This window comes from Phaenicophaeus curvirostris, chromosome 3, assembly GCF_032191515.1.
Source record: "Phaenicophaeus curvirostris isolate KB17595 chromosome 3, BPBGC_Pcur_1.0, whole genome shotgun sequence".
Classification (NCBI taxonomy): Eukaryota; Metazoa; Chordata; class Aves; order Cuculiformes; family Cuculidae; genus Phaenicophaeus; species Phaenicophaeus curvirostris.
In genome coordinates, this window is record NC_091394.1 from 43,851,284 (window position 1) to 43,871,352 (window position 20,069).

The 20,069-nt window shown below is 38.1% G+C and overlaps 2 protein-coding genes across 3 annotated transcripts in view; one reads left to right on the forward strand and one right to left on the reverse strand.

The window, feature by feature from the left end:
• CIDEA (cell death inducing DFFA like effector a) overlaps positions 1 to 20,069 on the reverse strand; it is a 557,707-nt gene that overhangs the window by 426,447 nt on the left and 111,191 nt on the right. The window lies entirely within an intron of this gene.
• SPIRE1 (spire type actin nucleation factor 1) overlaps positions 1 to 20,069 on the forward strand; it is a 132,952-nt gene that overhangs the window by 87,026 nt on the left and 25,857 nt on the right. The window contains exons 5-9 of one of the 2 annotated variants that reach the window (XM_069853781.1): positions 5,355 to 5,438; positions 6,500 to 6,664; positions 13,268 to 13,354; positions 13,739 to 13,868; positions 17,810 to 17,851. In XM_069853781.1, the coding sequence (XP_069709882.1) occupies positions 5,355 to 5,438; positions 6,500 to 6,664; positions 13,268 to 13,354; positions 13,739 to 13,868; positions 17,810 to 17,851 (508 nt within the window). The remainder of the gene's footprint in view (positions 1 to 5,354; positions 5,439 to 6,499; positions 6,665 to 13,267; positions 13,355 to 13,738; positions 13,869 to 17,809; positions 17,852 to 20,069) is intronic. The other variant, XM_069853782.1, reaches the window with a different exon arrangement.

Here is a 20,069-nt window from a genome sequence, read left to right on the forward strand (position 1 = left end):
GAGATTGATGTACACCTTGAAGGATCATGATTAATATTCCTTCCAAGCTAGTTAAGACTTAGTATATTTTTATAATTGCCTACATCTTTGATTGTAGTGAAAATCCATTTCCATCAAAAACTCGTCTATAATTTCATTATCCACACTATGCCTTGTAATTAAGTTTTTAGCAGAATACAGACCTGTCATCTTCGTACTATTGTGCTAAATCATGTCGCCTTTCATTCTTGTCCTTTCTGATGCAAATACATCATTCTTCCAGCCTGCCTGGTTATATTTCAATCTGATCAGTATGAGAACATAAACATACAAATTCTAATTAAATGCACAAGTGGAAATAAAATAGTTCCTTATTTTTTTTCTCCTAATTTCATGCCATGCAAAGACTCAATTGGAAATTGAGTTAAGTAAAAAATCAAGTGTTACTTTCCATTTAACATGGCTATACTGATGTATTATTTGTACAGTGATAACAGAGGTAGTTAATAGGTACCTAAACAATGTTAATGACTAACTTATTTTGGAAATATGGTCATTAACCAAGTTGCTCTTAATAGTCTCGTGACTGTAAAAGCTGTTAAGTACCCTGCTGCTTGGATTTTCAGAAAGCACAGCTGGAGAAAGAAATTGATTCACAAACTTTGCTCATAACTTCACTTTTGCCTACACTTCCAGGCTTCCAGTGGCTCCGCTTTTGTAACTGTGTTGTCATCAGACTTGCTCCCCATTGTGATTTGTTTGATTCCTCAATTTAGGAGGTTTAATAAGGGAAAAGACTGCTGGTTAATTCTTGTGTTTTGGGTTTTTTTTCTTTTTAATTAAGCGATGCAGGCACTGTCACTCAGTAAGTGCTACATACACTTGGTTTGGGGTTTTTTGCCTCTTACACAGCTGTGTTGAGCAGCATGGTGTCTATTGACCTTCGCAGAGCAGAGCAAAGTGCATCAACCCATACCACTATATATGAAGAAATTTGTCTGATATCCACTCAAGTGGTTTTCAGGGACTGATTTAACTGGTCCTTGTTACAACACCCTTGTTTCCCTTATTTGGGTCACAACAATCTTGTTCCCACATTTGAATTAGAATCATAGAATCATAGAATAACCAGGTCGGAAGAGACCCACTGGATCATCGAGTCCAACCATTCCTATCAAAAACTAAACCATGCCCCTTAGCACCTCGTCCACCCGTGCCTTAAACACCTCCAGGGAAGGTGAATCAACCACCTCTCTGGGTAGCCTCTGCCAGTGCCCAATGACCCTTTCTGTGAAAATTTTTTCCTAATGTCCAGCCTAAATCTCCCCTGGCAGAGCTTGAGGCCATTCCCTCTTGTCCTGTCCCCTGTCACATGGGAGAAGAGGCCATCACCCTCCTCTCTGCAACCTCCTTTCAGGTCGTTGTAGAGAGCAATGAGGTCACCCCTCAGCCTCCTCTTCTCCAGGCTAAACAACCCCAGCTCTCTCAGCCATTCTCCAGCCCCTTCACCAGCTTTGTTGCTCTTCTCTGGACTCGCTCCAGAGCCTCAACATCCTTCTTGTGGTGAGGGGCCCAGAACTGAACACAGTATTCAAGGAGCGGTCTCACCAGTGCAGAGTACAGAGGGAGAATAACCTCCCTGGACCTGCTGGTTTCTGATACAAGCCAAGATGCCATTGGCCTTCTTGGCCACCTGGGCACACTGCTGGCTCATGTTGAATGGAGTTTGGGTCTTTTCAAAGAACTAGTGTAATGCTGCTGGCCAAGCCCATGCAATTTAAACCCAAGTTGGATAACTGAATATATAAAAACAGTTTTTCCTCTGTGTGCAGGTTATATATTTTTAAATTGAGCCTAGAGGTGCAAGAATATTTTATTAGTTTCGCAGATAGCAGCATAAGAATTAGTTACATCAGGGAACGAATGATTCCTAATTAAGAATATCAACTGGGAACTGCAGTGGATCACATTCTGCAATTGGTAAAAGACCAAGTCCAGATCCGGATGCTTGAGAATACCATCTTCATTAAAACGTTGCCTTTTCAAGAGCATTTTGTCAAAGCAGTTCTTTGACGCTGTGCTGACAAGTGTCTTATATAAATTCCCATCTGTCACTAAGCGCAGGAGAGTGCATCTGAAATGTGGGACACGCAGCAGTAACAAATCAACTGCCTGCTTTTAATAGCTCAGAGAGACATTTGAAGGCATTTGATAATTTTATTACTAGCTTTTGTCACCGACTGTATTTTAAAAAACCAAAATGGCCAAATGCTGTAATGGTTTTAAAAAAATCAAGGCTGTTGAAACACTCATATCCTACGCATTATTTCCTGAATGAATGCCCAGGCTGTAAGAGGTGAATCAGGTCTGTGGTATGGGCCTGAGGTTTCAGAATCATTGAGAAAAACCCTTTTAAGATGTTTTTGCTTTCTGAAATGGAAACCCATTTAAGCCATGTTGTACTGTAATACCTCTTCTTAATCATTGTCCCAAGAGGAATACTAGTGGCTGCAGCAGCTGAGGTTACTCGTAGGTTTTGGGTCACAGTTAAGTTGTGACAAATGGTCTCTTGTATTGTAAATGTGTTGGTTTCCATAATTTATGATCTAAACAGATGCTGAAGCCCACTGATGCTGGCTGGGGGTGCTTTAGTGAAATAATAGTTCATTTAGTCTAGAGGTTTAAACATAATCATTTGTCAGGTGAATTTATTCCTTCCTAAGCAGCACCTGACAGGTGCAGAAGAGTTAAAAAAACCTTCCTGAGCGCTGGCTGCAAGCTTAGAGCACCGCTGTTTCTTTTTCTCCCCAATCCTCCCAAGCTTTCTAACTTCTGTAGTGATGGAAATAACTTTCCTTTCTAATGTTCTTCACTGACTACATGGTGATCCACACTTAGGGATCTGAGGATCCAACCAGGGAGGGGAATGAACCACTCTTACAAAGTGGGCGTGCATGCCAGTATGAGGGCAGCAGCTGGAGCACTCAGCAGCGGGACAGGCAGTAGTAGGAGTCCAGCTTTGGCAGTAGCCTGTGTTTGTATCAGCTCATTTGTATCATAAAACTGCAGTTTGAGAGATTCATCTCTTGGCTGGCAGATTTTGCTCTCGCAATTCTCCAGTGTGTGGTAGCTGACATCACTTATACCTGTGCTTTTTTGGGTAGGAGCTCCCCTCCTAGCTATGTTCCAGAGAAACTAATTAGATGGTTGCCTAATTTGGAAGGTCTTTCAGCTGTTTAGGGTTTGGTGTGGGTTTTTTTTTCTCCTCACACTTTGTGCTGCTAAGAAAAATAGGTTGTAATCTTTTTAGCTTAGTGGAATATTTATGTCAGTCAAAGGCATCTGCCTTTGGGCATAAACTAGCCCAGCAAACTGTGTGATATTGGTGAGACGGGTAATTGCCACAGTTTTTGTTGAAGTAAAGGTTAAGCAGCTGGAACATGTTAATTTTTAAAAAATTAATGTGTACCTTCCAGTAAGAAGAGCGAATCTCCAGGAAGAGCGAATCTGACAGCTGTGAGCTCATTTACTGAAGTTAGCTTTTTGATTATAAAGAGGAAAAGGAGAAAGTATCAGAATAATTTTATATTTTACTTTTTATCAATAAATGTTAGCAATTTTCAAGAAAGCAAGTAATTTACAGTTCACAGATATTGTATTTGAAATTATTACTGCTGCTGTGTAACACAGAAAAGGGAGAGCCCTGGACAGCAAAATACTTACTCGTTCTTTCCATTTTTCCTTTTTTCCCTTGGAAAAGGGTGATTGCCTCTAAGTGTCAGATTGACTGCTGACATGACCAACACAAGTGTCTATAAAGACATTCTTTCCTAATTGAATATCCTGTGGTGATACTCTAAGCCATGCTAAAACATTCCCACATTGTCCCATGATATATTTGCTTCTGTATTTATGGTTTTTTTAGAGTCTTCCTGTAAATTATGTATTTTGTTTTTATAAGGCAATGATATTATTTCTTCTTTGATATGAAAGTATGTGTGTGACTTAAGACAATAAATAACCTGTCTGCTTTCTTTCCAAAACCTCATGGTGGCTTTCTTACACGTAAAATCTCTGTAACCAGGTTTGGTAGATGCTTGCACTCTGTTAGATGTGCAAGTTAAGCAGTCTTCAGTGCTTCCATTTCTTCCACTGAACTGTTGTCAGTTTTGAAACTACTGCTAGGAAAAAAGATTTTTACAGAATACCCAGATTTTTAAGTTTTCTGGGTAGCTCAAAAGCTAAACTGAGATTGATGATTCTTCAGTTCCCCTGAAGGAAGCTCTTTAGTGTGTAGAAGTGAGAAAAAGAATTTTGATAAATAAATACATCCATCAGACCTCTGACCTGTTGCTTTAGTCTTATGAAAGAAACAAGTAGTGAGGAGAGGATTTAACTGTCCGTTTTGTGTACATTACTGAGTACCTAGGAAACAGAGTAGATTAAAGATTGGTAAAGATTTTCTGGAAAACACTGTAAAAGTGGGATGGAGTATTGATAATTTGTTTGTACTGCTAATTCCAGAATATTTTGGTGTAGAAGTAAACAAAAAAAAGCATTTTGAATATGCAGTTGTTTATGTGTATAAGATAAAGTCTGTAAAGCCACAGCCTTTTAAATCTTTCACTTGCATTTACCTATTCTTCTATCATTTCTAACTTTTGATATTTCTTTATATTCTTGTTAGTATGAAAGCTCTTTTTTTTTCCCTCTTGCAGACAATCTTTTCCATATTTGCATGATCTGATCTTGTTCATAAATATAATTTTTTACCTTTGAAATATCTGTTTATCTCCCTCACATGATTTTATTACTCAGATTTCAGAATCCATAACCATGTTATACAGACTGCTTAATTTCCATATCTATGCAAGTCTGTCACTATTCAGTTTAAAGGATTTTTCACAGTTTATTTCTCTTCACAAATAACTTTCTGGGAATTTTATCTTCTACAAAAGTGAGCTGTCTTGAATTCAATAAATAGCAGTAAATTTGGGATGAATCAGATCCTTACCAAGTCAGTAATGTTTCTGTGTTGTAGCTTAGCAGACCTGCTAGGTGATTGGGTTTTTTCTGTCGATAGCCCAATTTTAGGAATATTATAATTTCTATGTATAGTGTTTCCTGGGGCATACTATTTTCTGAAGTACTTTCAGACTCAAAACTTAAGGTTGTTCTTTTTTTTTCCCCCCAGCATTTAAGGTCCCCTTTTCAATTGAGAGAAATACATTCAAGTAGTATCAGTATTTTACAGTATTATTGCTAAAGTCTGCAGAATACTCAAACAATATAATTCAAAAGGTGTCAAAGATTAAGCTTCAGTTTGATTCAAGAGTAATGCCACCATTGATTTATTCACTCCTTTTTGTTGGCAGAACCTGAAGAAGATTCAAGAGATGGACAAAGAGGCAAGTGATGAATCCAGCACAGATCTTGATGACTTAAAAAATGCTGACTGGGTAAGACAATAATTGAATAGTGATTCAGCATAATTACTAGTAATTTGTATTTCTTTATGATGCTTACCTAAAGTTGTTTGGTTTATGTTAAAATTGGTGTATTTTTTTAATATACGAATTAATAGTAATTCATGACAAGTTAGAACCAAATAGAATCTCAACCTTCCTTTACAGACACAGGAAACAATACAAGTATCCAAGCGTTACAGTTTTTCTTTAGACTGTTTTCATGGAGAAGCTTTTGAATTTAAAAAGACTGGATGTTTTGACAAGTATCGTGCTGACTGCCCTTCAGAGGTGCAGCCAAGCACTTGGCAGAGCTACCAGCTGAGTATCTCTAATGGTGAAAGAAAAATGTTACAGGAGAAACTTTTAACAGAAAGTAGCTTGTTTTATTCCCTAGTTGCTATTCGTGCCAGCTCATAGAGGAGTATTACGAGGTTCTTAAAAGTACTTGATTTCAATCTCTTAGTCTTCTATCCACCACCTGTTCTTCCTCCCTCATTGCCTAGAAAATGAGAGGGAGGTATTAGTGTGTGGTAGTCTTGCAGGTAGAGCAAAAACAAGTTGAATACTGAGAGGATAAACTTAAGATTTGGAATCTATTCCAATATTTTTATTTTAAGAACAACTGCTGAGAAATTTTCCAAGAAAGTTCTGGTCCTAAGGGTAACAAAGTTTTGGATTCAATCAATGTTTTAATTCACATAAGTACCAGCTATAAGTCTAGAAAATTTCCTGATGTGCTTGCAGGATGCTTGAAGCTGAACTATAGATGTATGATATAACAACTTCAAATCCTTTTTCGGTATTATTTTAGAGATGCACATCATTTGAGGTGAGACTTTGCAGTCCTGCTGAGTTGCAACACAGTTCTGTTACATTTATGAGGGCTAAAAGTAGGCTTATAAAATAAAATGGGTTTTGGTTGATGTGTTAAAAAAAAAATAGTATAGCTCTACTTATTTAGTGATGTCCTGAAAGAAGAATGAACAACTTTGATTTAATCTGAGCAGTATTCAAGGGCAAGGTATCAAATAAGATTTCTCTTTTGTGTTCAGGCTCGGTTTTGGGTACAAGTGATGAGAGATTTACGAAACGGTGTTAAACTTAAAAAAGTTCAAGAGCGTCAGTACAACCCACTCCCCATAGAATATCAACTCACACCCTACGAAATGCTGATGGATGATATTAGATCCAAACGCTATACCTTAAGGAAGGTCATGGTAAGTCAAGACAATCACTAGAACTTGTAAAATCTCGATTGTTCTTTTCCTGTTTTATCTTCTCTTTTTCCTTTTATTTTTTTTTATAGCCATGCAATTAAGATTTTATGTAGATAGTAATAGTTATGGGTTGTTTTTTTTTGTTTCCTGCCTAAAGGTGCGTGTAAGATTAACTTGAGGCATTCCTTATCAGAATCCATTTGATAGTTACTGATGTCTCCCTGTTCTTTATTTCATTTTCATTTATAATGTGTGGAATATTAAAATGTTCCTCCTGATGAGTGAGCAGCTGATCTAAAGGGCTCTTTATCCCCAGTAGGACATTTTAATCCCCTTTCTCAGAGATATCTGTTTGGTCAGTGGCGATATTTATACCTTGCACTTACTTACGGAATTGTAGAATCATAGAATGGTTTTGGTTGGAAGAGACCTTTAAGATCATCAAGTCCAACCATCAATCCATCCATGCTAAGTCCACCATTAGACTGTGTCCTCAAGTACGACATCTGCTTGACAACCATTTCAGTAAAGAAATTCCTCATAATATCCAAACTAGATATCCCTTGGAGCATCTTGAGGCCATTTCCCCTTGTCCTGTCACTAGCTACCACAGAGAAGAGACCAACACCCACCTCACTACAACCTCCTTTCAGGTAGTCAGAGAGAGTGATAAGGTCTCCTCAGTCTCCTTTTTTCCAGTCTAAACAACCCCAGCTCCTCAGCCGCTCCTTATAATTCCTCAGACCCTTCACGAGCTTTGTTGCCCTTTTCTGGACACGCTTCAGCGTCTTGATGTCCTTCTTTGCCTGTTTTTAGTTACAGTGGAAGCACCGTCTTAGAATATTCAGTGTTCAAATGCATTTGCTTTCCTGATAAAATCTCACACAATATTTGTTAGTGAGAAAGCAGTGATTCCACCAGAAAAAATCAGAGATGGGGGTGGGAAGGAGATGAGAGAGACAGAAAATGCGTTGTTTATTCTATTAGAGCTCAATAGACAAAAAGAATAAAGGAGGACAAATTTGGAACAACTACATGGGGAATAAATAAATGAGTTCTGTTACAAATATAAATGCCTTTTATATATGAGCTGAAAGTCTTTTCCTAATCAAGATCTGGATTTAGACTATCAGATTGTACTTATTTTCTGCAGCAGATGTCGCTTGAATGTTAAATCAATAGGGTAAAATACATACCCAAGTAATGTTGTTATCTGTCTTTCCACTAACAATGCAGAGAACTGTGCTAAGTGTTCTTGCTACCTGCTGTAAAAGGGAACAATCCCCTCAGGACCTTGATTACTGTATGCAGTCGGGATAGTAGTTTTGTTTGAACCGGAACCCCTGGGTCATCTGATTCTCTTTTGTCAGAATAGCTTTTAATTAATCTTTTGCTGAGCAAACTCCTGTCTCTTCAGAAGAGATTTTCTTCATTATATAGTAGGTTTTGGAGGTACAGCTGCTTCTCTGCTCATCCAGACTATCATTGTATACGAAATCCCTACAAGCATCTATTTTTGTCCTGCCATCTTGTCTGCTAGGTAGATTGTCCGAAGTGGCCTATGGGTGTAAACATGAATTGGGATTATATACAGGCACAGCACATGTAGTGATGTCTTTGATGCAATTGCTGGCTTTGTGTGGCAGCTACTTATGACGTTTTGTTAGAAAAACAGCTTCTTTTTTGTTAGAAACCTTAAATTTAGTAATTTGGATTCTGCTGCAGGATCTGCTTCAAGACTGTGCATAGCATTCACAATAAAAAGAGTGCAATGTGTGGAGTCTGAAGGATTCACGCAGAATTACAAGTTTGGTTAGATTGCATAAATCCAGCATCTTTTAGCTGACCGTCATCAGTCAGACCTGATTATATGTATTCCCATCAGAGAAAACTGTTGTGGTTCTTGAGGAGAAAAGGACAAGAATCCTAAATCTGAATTTGGATTATGTTTCTTTATGCCTGTCAAAACCAATGTTTGGCAAAACTTTTATTAAAAAACATTTTTGCTTTAAATTTATAGGCAGACTTGGTAGCTTGTGAAAATGCATATGCTACTCAGGATAACAAGAGGTTAAGTAGTTTTTTTTAAGTAAATGAGATGCAACACATGAAGTCTTTACAGTTCTTTTTATTAATATAATGATGCATTTAAGAGGGTAGCTTGATCTGTCCCTGACTGCTCAATTCTCTGAGTAGAAATTAGGAAAGGAACAGATGCTCCTATTAGGTGCATTACTTAGGAACTATTTTGGTGCTTCAGACTGTCAAAATTGTGGAGTTAACAGATGCCAATAACCAGAGCTGTCTGTTCTCACATGTCTTCTGCCATACTGCAAATATTCAAAATGTTTTGAAGATGTAAAATGTGAAATTCTGGGCTTTTTGTAAATAACTCATTTAATTAGTTTCACTCACATTGACATTTCTATTTCAGTACATATGAAAATAATTTCGAATTTGTCATCTCTCTGTCCCTCCAATGCAAGAGTCTTTGCTTTTGTGGTTGTTTTGGGAGCAAGAAAACTTTCATCCTTGCATTTTATAATCTTTGCATGCCTGTCCGGAGAGAGATTTCATAGCATTTTTCTCCTATGGATCACTCTCTCTCAAAGAGTAAAAAATTGTGAACGTTTGAGAATGCTATTATTCTTACGGACTTAATTTTCCTTTATTATGCTTATGTGTTAAGCTACAGCTTTCAACTCCATATTGATTCACAGTTAGCTCTCTTTCCTGCCCACCTGCCTCCCTCTAAGACATGCATCATTTGCTGTATTTCTTGAGCAGTGCTTATTGAACAGTAGCTGATAACTCTAGTGTTACATACTCAATTCATTACTGTCAGATACCTTTTATGTAGTATCCACCTCAGCATTACATTGCCTAACAGTTAAATTCTTCGTAGGTTACAGTGCTCTTGTCTTCATCTTCCAACTCTTCACAAATACATGTGATGCAGTGGGGTTAGCATGACCATGTTGCAAAAAGGGGATTCAGTCATATAGGCTGAAGCCTTTATTAGCCAAAGTATCCAATAATTTGAATGTATAATCTGAGAATCCTGTGGCGTGGTTGTTTGGGTATTTTTAACAAAAGATTATTTATTTCTTTACGTTATTTAGCATCTACCATACTTACATTACAACTATCTGAAAGGTGGGTGTTTGTCTCTTCTTCAAAGTAACAAGTGATAAGACGAGAGGAAATGGCCTCAAGCTGCGCCAGAGGAGGTTCAAATTAGGTATCAGGAAAAATTTCTTCACTGAAAGGGTTCTCAGGCACTGCCCAGGGAAGTGGTTGAGTCACCATCCCTGTAGGCGTTTAAAAGACAGGTATATGAGGTGCTCAGGGATACGGTTTAGTAGTGGACAGGTATAGTTAGACTGATGATCTTGAAGGTCTTTTCCAACCAAACGATTCTATGATTAATTGCAAGAACAGCTGTGCATGGACAGTATTTTCATAAAGAGATTTCAGACGTTTCAAGCTGGACATAGGGAAAAGTATTTTGACCAGATTTTCCAGCTAAGCAGTGTAGAACCTGCTGTTCTTTCATGCACAGGTCTGTCTTGGTTTTACTGAGTGGTATTCAACTGCTTTAAGCTTTTCTTTTTTATTCAACTTCTTTTTTATTCAACTGCTTTAAGCTTTTCTGCCTCTGTCATGTTTCTGCAGAAGTTTAGGGTCACACTAGGTAGAGCAGTGAGCTTTACAGTTCCTAATTGTGCTTTAGGGGTGGTCAAAGAAGGAGTGGTTCTGCATAAGTACTGTGGTTATCATGTAGTATCATAGGCTTATGTATCTAAAATACATGTGCAGGAACAGCAATGTGAATACAGTGGCTTATGAAGTTGGAGTACCAAAGCACTTCATTCTTGGACACTGCTACTTGAGCTTGCTGTGTGGTGTCAAATACACACCATGTAACAATTATGTTAACAAAAGCACTACACTGATGGCATAATGAAAGATGGCAAATATATATCTACTTATAATACTTTAACAGCAGAGCCTTACCATGAGCTGTTCTGAAAGTGTTGTAGTGTGTGCCCACTGTCTGTTTCACTGTCCATGCAATTTCGTTTTAAATTAAAATTTATAGATAGTACCAAACAATATTTTCATGTTGCCTGTTATTTAGAGATACCACTCCCCTACTTAATGCTGTCATGCTTCATAGTGAGATAAATAAATGGCTGAGATAATTGAATGTCGATAAGTGATGTGCTTTTTGTGAAAGTCACATGCAATGTACATCTTGTTTGGGATCACCATTTTTAAAGCTGAGACTTCAGTCAGAGGTTATGAAGTGCCATTTGCAGTTACTTTTTAGCTGCAAATCCGTATTTATATATGAAAATGTGTTGGTGGCAGGGTATGAGTGAGTAGATGATTACATGGTAATTTCCTTGTGCTTTAGCTGTTTAGATCTCTGTATTCCTTGTGCTTTAGCTGTTTAGATCTCTGTATTTCTGGTTGATTTTTATAATCATCAGTTATGCTTTCCCTACACTGCCAGATTTAATGCACACTGCTGTACAAAAGCCGTTTCACATACATGAAGACTTAGGGTAGTTTTACAGTGTTTTGAGGTATTTATTTAAATACTAGTTTGCAGTTGGTGCCCATCTGGTATGTGAAAAAAAAAAAAAAGGATAATTTTGTTGGTGATTTTTTTTTCCCCTGCATGTGGCTGGATTTGTGCGAAATACCTCTGATTTAGACTTTAGTCAAGAGCCATGAATTGTGGTGAATTAAAAGTAAAAGATGCACATGAAATTGCTCATTACAGAGAGAGGTAGTTTGAGTAAAGAAATAAATCTAGTATGGACAGAGTGGATAAAAGCCTCCCTTTCAGTGTCTGTCATATCAGCATCTTGTTTGGGGGCCAAGTATGAGAATGGTACGTTCTGCCACTGGCCCTCCTGCTCTTGGCTTGTTGGCTGTGAAACATCCACTTGCTTTGCCCATGTATCCTGTGGAAAATCACTTAAGCAAATCGTACATTTCTCCTTTTCCAGTCAAATAGGAGGGAATACTCATACTAATTATACCCTGGTGGCATTAAGTCAGGGTATAGAGTGCCCTGAGGTGAAAGGCTTCAAGCCATGTATTATTTATTTCCTGTTGTCATGCAGGGGGTTGTTCCCCAAGGCTGGAACAGAAATTATCAGTTTACAAAATGGCTGTTGTGGTGGTAATAACTCTCAGCTTCAGCTATCAGCTTTGACATCTGATGAACAGTAACCCAGGGAAGAGAGAATTCTCAATTCATTAATAATCCCGCAAAGCCTGCTGGCCTCAAAAAATCACTCAGTCTTTAAACAGAAGGAATCAATCACACCACTTAAAATAATATTCTCCGCATCATAAAATGTCAAGTCACCGTTTAATGTAAACCTTTTCAATTTTAATTTTCTACACTACTTTTAGGAAAGTGATGCATGTTGCAGAGTTAGCAGCTTGGAATTCTGTACCAAGTGAATGAAATTCACTCTAAGGAAGCTAAGGAAGTGGATGAGGAACAGGTAGAATTTAAACCATGTCTGGGGTAGGACACCTACAGAAAGAGTTACTGGGAAAGCAGTGAAATGTACCCCAGGAGGGACTCTGCATCCATTTCCTTATCAGGGAGGGGATGAATCTTTTCTGAGAGTCTGTCAGTCTGCCTCAGCATGGCAAGGCATGTCTGAGGGAGCAGAGGTTATACGGAAGCTGTATGGCATTACTGAAGTTCAGTTAGGGATCATATTCAGGTGACCTTATGGGCATTTAAACCCATTTTTCTGACTGCAATATTCCTTCTGATTAGCAAAAGTGCGTGTGATTTCACAAACCAGTCTTTACATACATTTTCTAGCTACAGAGCTTATACAAATAGAGTCTCACAAAGAAAGATGAGCAAACTGACCCTTATAAAAGAAAATGAAAGTGCTGAAATTTGGGACACCTGTTCTAAGAAATACAGCGCCACAGGAATTTCTGTGAAACTAGGGGACAAGGCTGATAGCCAACTACTATGTAGAAGGGGCTCTTTATCAGGAACTGTAGTGATACGATGAGGGGCAATGGTTTGAGGCTGAAAGGTGGATGATTTAGATTAGATATTAGGAAGAATTTTTTCCTGTGAGGGTGGTGAGGCACTGGAACACATTGCCCAGGGTGTTTGTGGATGCCCCATCCCTGGGATGTTCAGGCCAGGTTGGATGAGGCTGTGAGCAACCTGATCCAGTGGGAGGTGTCCCTGCCCATGGCAGGGGGGTTGGAACTGGGTGATCTTTGAGGTCCCCTCCAACCCAAACCATTCTATGATATAATGTATGGCATAAGATTCTCTCTCATCCCTGACAGTGTGCCCGCGCACTGTGCTGCTTGAAGGCTGAACCTGACAGGTAGATTTTTTAAGTAAATCTATACACTTATTCCCACCTTAAAATTGATAAATTTTTCAGATAGTAGGAAAACTTCCATTGCCTTCTTTTATATCCTGCACATACAGTGAACTGGTGACTATTTCTCGTGATGGCTTTTCAGTTGATCTCATCATATATATGAATATCAATGCAAACCACAGAAATATGTATTTAACTTTCTCCTTTCCAGGTCAACGGTGACATTCCACCTCGATTAAAAAAGAGTGCCCATGAAATAATCCTTGATTTCATCCGATCGCGACCTCCATTAAATCCTGTATGTAATCTGCTAGGCTTCATTCCTAACAAAAATGTGGCTTTTTAAAACATGTTTGTGTCCAGAGAATATGGTAAATACTACATATTCTGACATAGGCTTTCAAAGATACTGTCTTGTGTATATAGAATATGATCTCTTAAATAACGGTGTGTAGTATCTGGCCCCTACCAATTAATAGCTGTTATTACCGGCAGCCCTTTATCTCTGGGAAATCATAACGAATTGGGAAAAATACAATCCTTTTTCTGATTTATGTGAGTTTAGCAATTGATTGCATGTAAAATCATATCACATCATTCTACATTTATTTCTAAAGAAGTGTGACATCTACTTTCAAGGAAGTACAGTTTTATGTAAATCTGATTATTGTTATATCCCAAGGCCTCAGCAAGAAAACTGAAACCAACCCCACCGCGGCCCCGCAGCCTTCATGAAAGGATACTGGAGGAAATCAAGGCAGAGAGGAAGTTACGTCCAGTCTCACCTGATGAGATAAGGCGTAGCAGGCTGGGTAAGCAAATTGCTAGTTTTTACCTGCAGCACCCACCGAAAACTTCCCACACAAGGCACAGCAATGTTAGCGATGTCCACACAGAAGTCACTGAAGATAAAATTGTTCTCATCCCCTCAGAAGAAGAAAGAGCCTACAGATTTTGCTAGGGCTGTGCAGTCTTTGTGCTGAGTTATTTCAAAAAAATGAGATATTGGATGGTTCAGCTTGTTACCCTTCATGTTTTTAATATAAGTAGTAGATAAATTTAATGGCATTATATTGGTTATTGCACATGACAGTTAATGTTAGATTTGCTCAGACTGGAATCAGTATTGCTTCTCCCCAGTGCAATATTCCTTACGTATCTGCAAGGATTCTTTACATGTCTGTTTTTAATTAATTTTATTCTCTTTGTTTCTTGTTGTTAGCATCATCAGTTTCCCTATTTTCATTTAAAATCTGCTTTTATTTTGTTTGCTGAATCTAAATCTTTGCTTCATTTTCTAAGTTATGCAACATATATTTGTATGTGTTTTCAGTAGGCAAATAATTCAAAGCATTTTGTTTCTGCGGTGTATATCCAACAGCCTACTATGAAATTATACAAATACTATACTTGCCATCTATGACCAATTTGCATTAGTTCAATGGTTCGGACGACAAAGGCTTGACAAATACAGTCCTACATTGTGACATACGTTTCTTTGAGAGTATAATGTTTAACTGTATCACAAAAACTGAGTTAGCTGGAGTTTTGAAGAGCAAAAGTGGCATTTTATGACTGAAAAAGCGTGAAATAATCCATGTACATACTTTCTGTCACTGCTCTTTGCAAAATATTTGTGCTTGCCACCTGTTCTTAAAGGCACTGGTCCAGATTCAAGTATGTTGTGACAACCCATTGTCTCTGGAGAAAAACAATTTCATCAGTCTTGCTTTGTTGCATTGTTTTTGAGGTGCTTGGTAGAGTTTGGTGAATGCTTGGGTGCGTTTTTGAAAACACGGCATTTTGAATATCCTTTCTTTGGGCCTTCCAGCTTCTGCTTTGGAGCCAGTTTATACTTGCTGCATCAGCTAATGTTCCTAATCACAGAATCACAGAATAACCAGATTGGAAGAGACCCACCGGATCATCGAGTCCAACCGTTCCTATCAAACACTAAACCATATCCCTCAGCACCTCGTCCACCCGTGCCTTAAACACCTCCAGGGAAGGTGACTCAACCACCTCCCTGGGCAGCCTGTTCCAGTGCCCAATGACCCTTTCTGTAAAGAATTTTTTCCTAACGTCCAGCCTAAACCTCCCCTGGTGGAGCTTGAGGCCATTCCCTCTTGTCCTGTCCCCTGTCACTTGGGAGAAGAGGCCAGCACCCTCCTCTCTACAACGTCCTTTCAGGTAGTTGTAGAGAGCAATGAGGTCACCCCTCAGCCTCCTCTTCTCCAGGCTAAACAACCCCAGCTCTCTTAGCCGCTCCTCATATAAGCCTAGACATTTTCCAAATGTAGGAAGCTTGTAAAAATGTGGAACAATTCCTTACTTTTCTTTCAGACATTCAATTTCAGTATTTTAGATGTTGTCCATCTGAGAACTTTCTTGTCCTCTTAGTGGCAGCAAATTTGATCAAAAAGATCTTCACAATTTCTAACTTATGCAAATGACATAAAACCTACTTAGTAAACGACTTCAAAAGCAATGTTAAATTTTGGAATACTACTAGTTATAATTTCCTGAGCTGATTTCAGGGCATGACCTCCAGTGAGGAATACCTATCTTGCAGCGATCTTGCTTCCTTTTTGTTAAACAATGAAATTTTTGAGTTTTGGTAATTCCTCTTCAGTCCAGTGAATTGTTTGGATTAAATGCCATGTTACTGGAGGCATAAAAGGGGATACATGCAAGTTTTATTTCTCAAGTGTTTCTTTGCTGCTGGCATGAAGAAGAAAAAAGAGCAAAGGCCTTGAAAATAATTTTTTCTTATATTGAAATATAAGGTTTTGTTCTTTCTCGCATTAAAATGATTGTTATGCCATAAGTTCCTTTTAGAATAAAATGTCTTTGTGCAGATTTGGGAATGGAGCAATGTTAGTGACATTCAGTATCGCATTAAATAGCTCTGCCACATAGTCTAGATGACCACTGAATGTAATTTAGTGTAAGGTAATGAGGTTTAAGGATTATAAATCTAATTAGAAAGACCATGTAGGACACTTGCACCATCTGGGCAGAAATATTTGTTGCTATTAAAAAGTAAAAAAAATAGCATTTAAATGAAGTATTTGCAATTATAAGGTACATTGCATGTGTCCCAGAGTTATTCCTTGTTTCAGTTTGTAGCAGTCAAGAGCACAACTACACTTGACTTTTGGGGCAAGGGGGGCTGTACTCTTACAGTTCCTCCTGTGTGATATGGGTGGACCTATGGCATGTGTTTCCCAGCAGCCACAGGCTGTATCCCTCTCTGCTCTGCACAACACATGCATACAGGTAAGATCTTCTCTAGCCTGAGCTACCACTAAGAAAAGCCAGCCTGTGGCTGGCTGCTCTCAATCTGAAATTTCTTTGGAAATGGTACTTCAGTCTTGGTAGCAGCCCTCGCACAGGGAGAGGTTTAAGTACAGGAATTGGAGTGAGCTTTCAAATGACCTTATAAAGTCATCAGAGTAAGCTATCAAAACAAACACAGCCTTGAGGTACATGTCCTTTTAATTGAAAGCATGGATTTGTGACTCAAGTGTAGAGCTACTGAAGCTTAGAGAAAATTTTATTTCATGTTTTATCAACCCTCAGTTAGGGCTAGGCATTAAGTGATAGACACTGTTATGCTTTAAAGTCTATTAGCCTTTATTCTAAGTTTGGACAGGGATTTAGATACTATTTCTGTAGCTTTTATCTGTGGTTGATGATGTCTAATTTATGAACTACAGGAAAAATAACCTGACATCCAAGACTGGTTCTGAGTAGGCTACCTACTGCAATCACCACATAGATTTAGTCTCATGAGCAAAACATGTCCCAGCACAACTTTTTCTTAAACATCTTTTAACACAATGGTGTGTATGGCTGACAGGCCCTTCCATACCAACCTGCATGTTTATCACGTGTAGAGTAAGACAGATAAGCTGATGTCAGTTTTGATGTGCTCCTGTACATTCTCGTTGCTGGGCTCGGCCTGCTTATTTGAGTTACTGCTTTGAAATTTTATTTTCAGTTGAGAAATATTTTGAATGTCTACTCCCTGAATTACACTATTTAATAGGAAACGTAGACTGATCTTTCCAGAAATTAAGAACATCTGAGCAGTTTCTGATCTAGAAATAAAATGATTAGAGGCCCAGAAAGAAGCTGATACTATTATGGCTACATTTTAAAGGCTAAGGTTTTTAAAAAGAATAAGAATCAGCACAAATCACACCATGTTTGGCCTTTTTTTCTGTCTTCTTCAAGGAAACTACTGCTCAAGCTTAGCTTGAGTGTCTCTCTTTATTAGTTTAATTATAATCATTGGAGATTATGCTTAAAAAAATTAGAAATATCTTTATTTCAGGTCACTGAAACTTGTGTGAAATGTGACTTTGTACTTTTAAATTTTTTTCAACTCATTCCCTCTCTTTCTCTCCTCTCTCTTTTCCATTCCCCCTCCTCTTTATTTTTAACTGAAAATATTCAGTTTTTAAGATATTCACCTCTTATTTTGATATTTAATTTATTGAATTTGAAAAATCTCATTCTATACAAATATAGTTAAAATTGCTCTGTTTCCAAGTCCCATTTATGCTACTGTAATTTTCAGACTTTGGGCTTTACTGCAGTGAAGCAGTAATGTGTCTGACACATTTTGGATTTAGGCAACAGAATCCAAAATGTCTCAAGTAGAGTTACTCTTCAGTTTGCATTACCCCTTTGCTTTTCTAACAGCTGAATCATTTTCTTTTTGTTGTTTTTGTTTCTTTTTTTACAGCAATGCGGCCACTTAGCATGTCTTACAGTTTTGACTTGTCAGGTAAAAGGTGCAACAACACCTGACGTGATTATTGTGCTTATTGTGTAATTTGTTCCATCTGTTTGTTCAAGTCCCATTTATGAAAGAAACTTGAAGGGATTCTTCCAAGATATGGTCAGTGAAAAAAAAAAAAAGATAAATTACATATTAATACCTACATTTCCTGCCACAGAAGGATGCCTGGGTATAAGAAACAATTATATTTCACCTGAAATTGTTGTTGGATTTCTGTTTAACTAAATAACCAAAATAAGGTGGCCAAGAGCAATTCCAACCTCTAAAAAGGATTGCAGAATATAGTGTCATCTTCAGGTCGGATTTTCTTGCTTATTAATTTGACCTTTATGTCTTTACTGTCACTTTTTGACTAGACCATATTTCACAGTACTTCATTTCTCACAAGGATCCAAAAACTAGTTTTGAACTTGTCTACCTTTCTAGATTTAATGAAATATATGCACGAATACTAATCTAGAAAGGAACTGTCCGTTCTACTGAGTGTCTTTACAGTAGTGCTTTGTGAGTTGTGAAATCAAAGACCTTCACTCAAAAAAGGCTGAACCATCCTTCGCTGGTTAGCCAAGGTTTGGTAAGGTTTGCTGGTAAGAGCTGATAAAGAGGATTTGATAGCTGATCCTTTATCAACTATTTAATATGAAATTTAAAGGTTCTGCTTGGATGGCCATTAGTTAGGATGTGCAGTAAGTGTATGAACATGTTCTGATTCAGAGACAGAGAGAGTTTGTGCCTCCTAGCGAGAAAATTAATTCATTCCTTCCTCATTGTGCAATAACTTTCCAGGTGCTCAGACCCAAAGACTCCATCATAGAGGTTGGAAATACTCTACATTTGGCCTCAAAGGTTTGTCTGCTGAAGAGAGCTCTTGTGCTGGCTCTTCTGTAATTTCCCCTAGATGACTTCCAAGAAAAACAGTCTCCAAGTAAATCTATGCTCTCATTTTGTGAAGAAGCAACAGCAGCTGTACCCTCCCCCTTTCTTTCCAGTTGCCCATAGAAGCATCTCATCTAGGAATTTTACAGCATTTTCATCCTTTCTTTCTCCATGCATCCTTTAACCTCATGTGGTTATTTACTCCATACAAAGGCATAATCTGACTGAAATGCTAGCATGCTGTGAGCTAGAAATACCATATAGATTTTTTTTTTAATATTCATAATATAAAAAAATACAGCAGTTCTGTAATGTGAGAATGAAGTTCACAAGTGACCTATCTGTAAACATGACTTCATGTTCTGGGTGAGCCAAATAAACAGCTTGTCAAGAGGTGAGGAGGGTCTCTCCCTTCTCCCTCTCCTCTGCAAGCTCCCCTTTAAGCATGTGATTCCTCCTCCTCCTCTGTGCCAGTCCTGCTGATTTATTCACAAGATGACCTGGTTAAACTCATGTAACCCAGGAAAAAATACTTTTTGATTTTTTAACAGGTTGGTTTTCTGCTCTTCTAATGATTTAAATCCACTTACTATCTTATCAGATGATCAGAGAGCTGGCTGAGGGCAGGTGATGAGCATAGGTGGATGGGAGGAAGGAACAAACTCGCTCTGTCAGAGTCGGTGACAAGCTGTTAATCCAGCTGCAGCCCTTTTGTGAAACCTTATACTGATGGCTTATTGTACAGCTACTACAGCTGCCTGTTGGGATTAAAATTATGTCTGTACTTGGTATCGTGTTTTGTTCCACTGAAAGGGGTCAGATAACAGCATAAACAGGGAAACTTCCATTTTCAAAAAGTGTTGCTACTTTCAGATATGCCAAAAGTTCCTTCAGTTTTAAAACTATAAAACTGAATGTGCCAGTGACCACCAAAAGGGAAATCTTCAGATGTCCTTCTGCATGTGTCTGTTTGCTTCTTCTTTTGCCTTTTATTTCTGAGAATCCTGAGACATCCTCATTTGTTTAAATCCAAATAATATTCTTTTAAATCTGCCTTCATATTCCATTAACTCGTTACCATAATGTTTTTATTTTAAAGAAGCCTCGTAGCAATCTGTACTGTACTTGGATTTGTTCTTTTTGACTGACCACTGAAGAACTCTTCCTGTTTTCTTTGTCCATCTTCCACATGTGATTGATTTGTTTTTTCAAGTTGTGCTTGTCAGCAAATAGTATCATATGGCATGACTGAGTGATCTGATAATTGCCTTTAGAACTAAATTCAGGATGATTAAAACATTCCAGCTAGGTAAATGTGAGACACCAG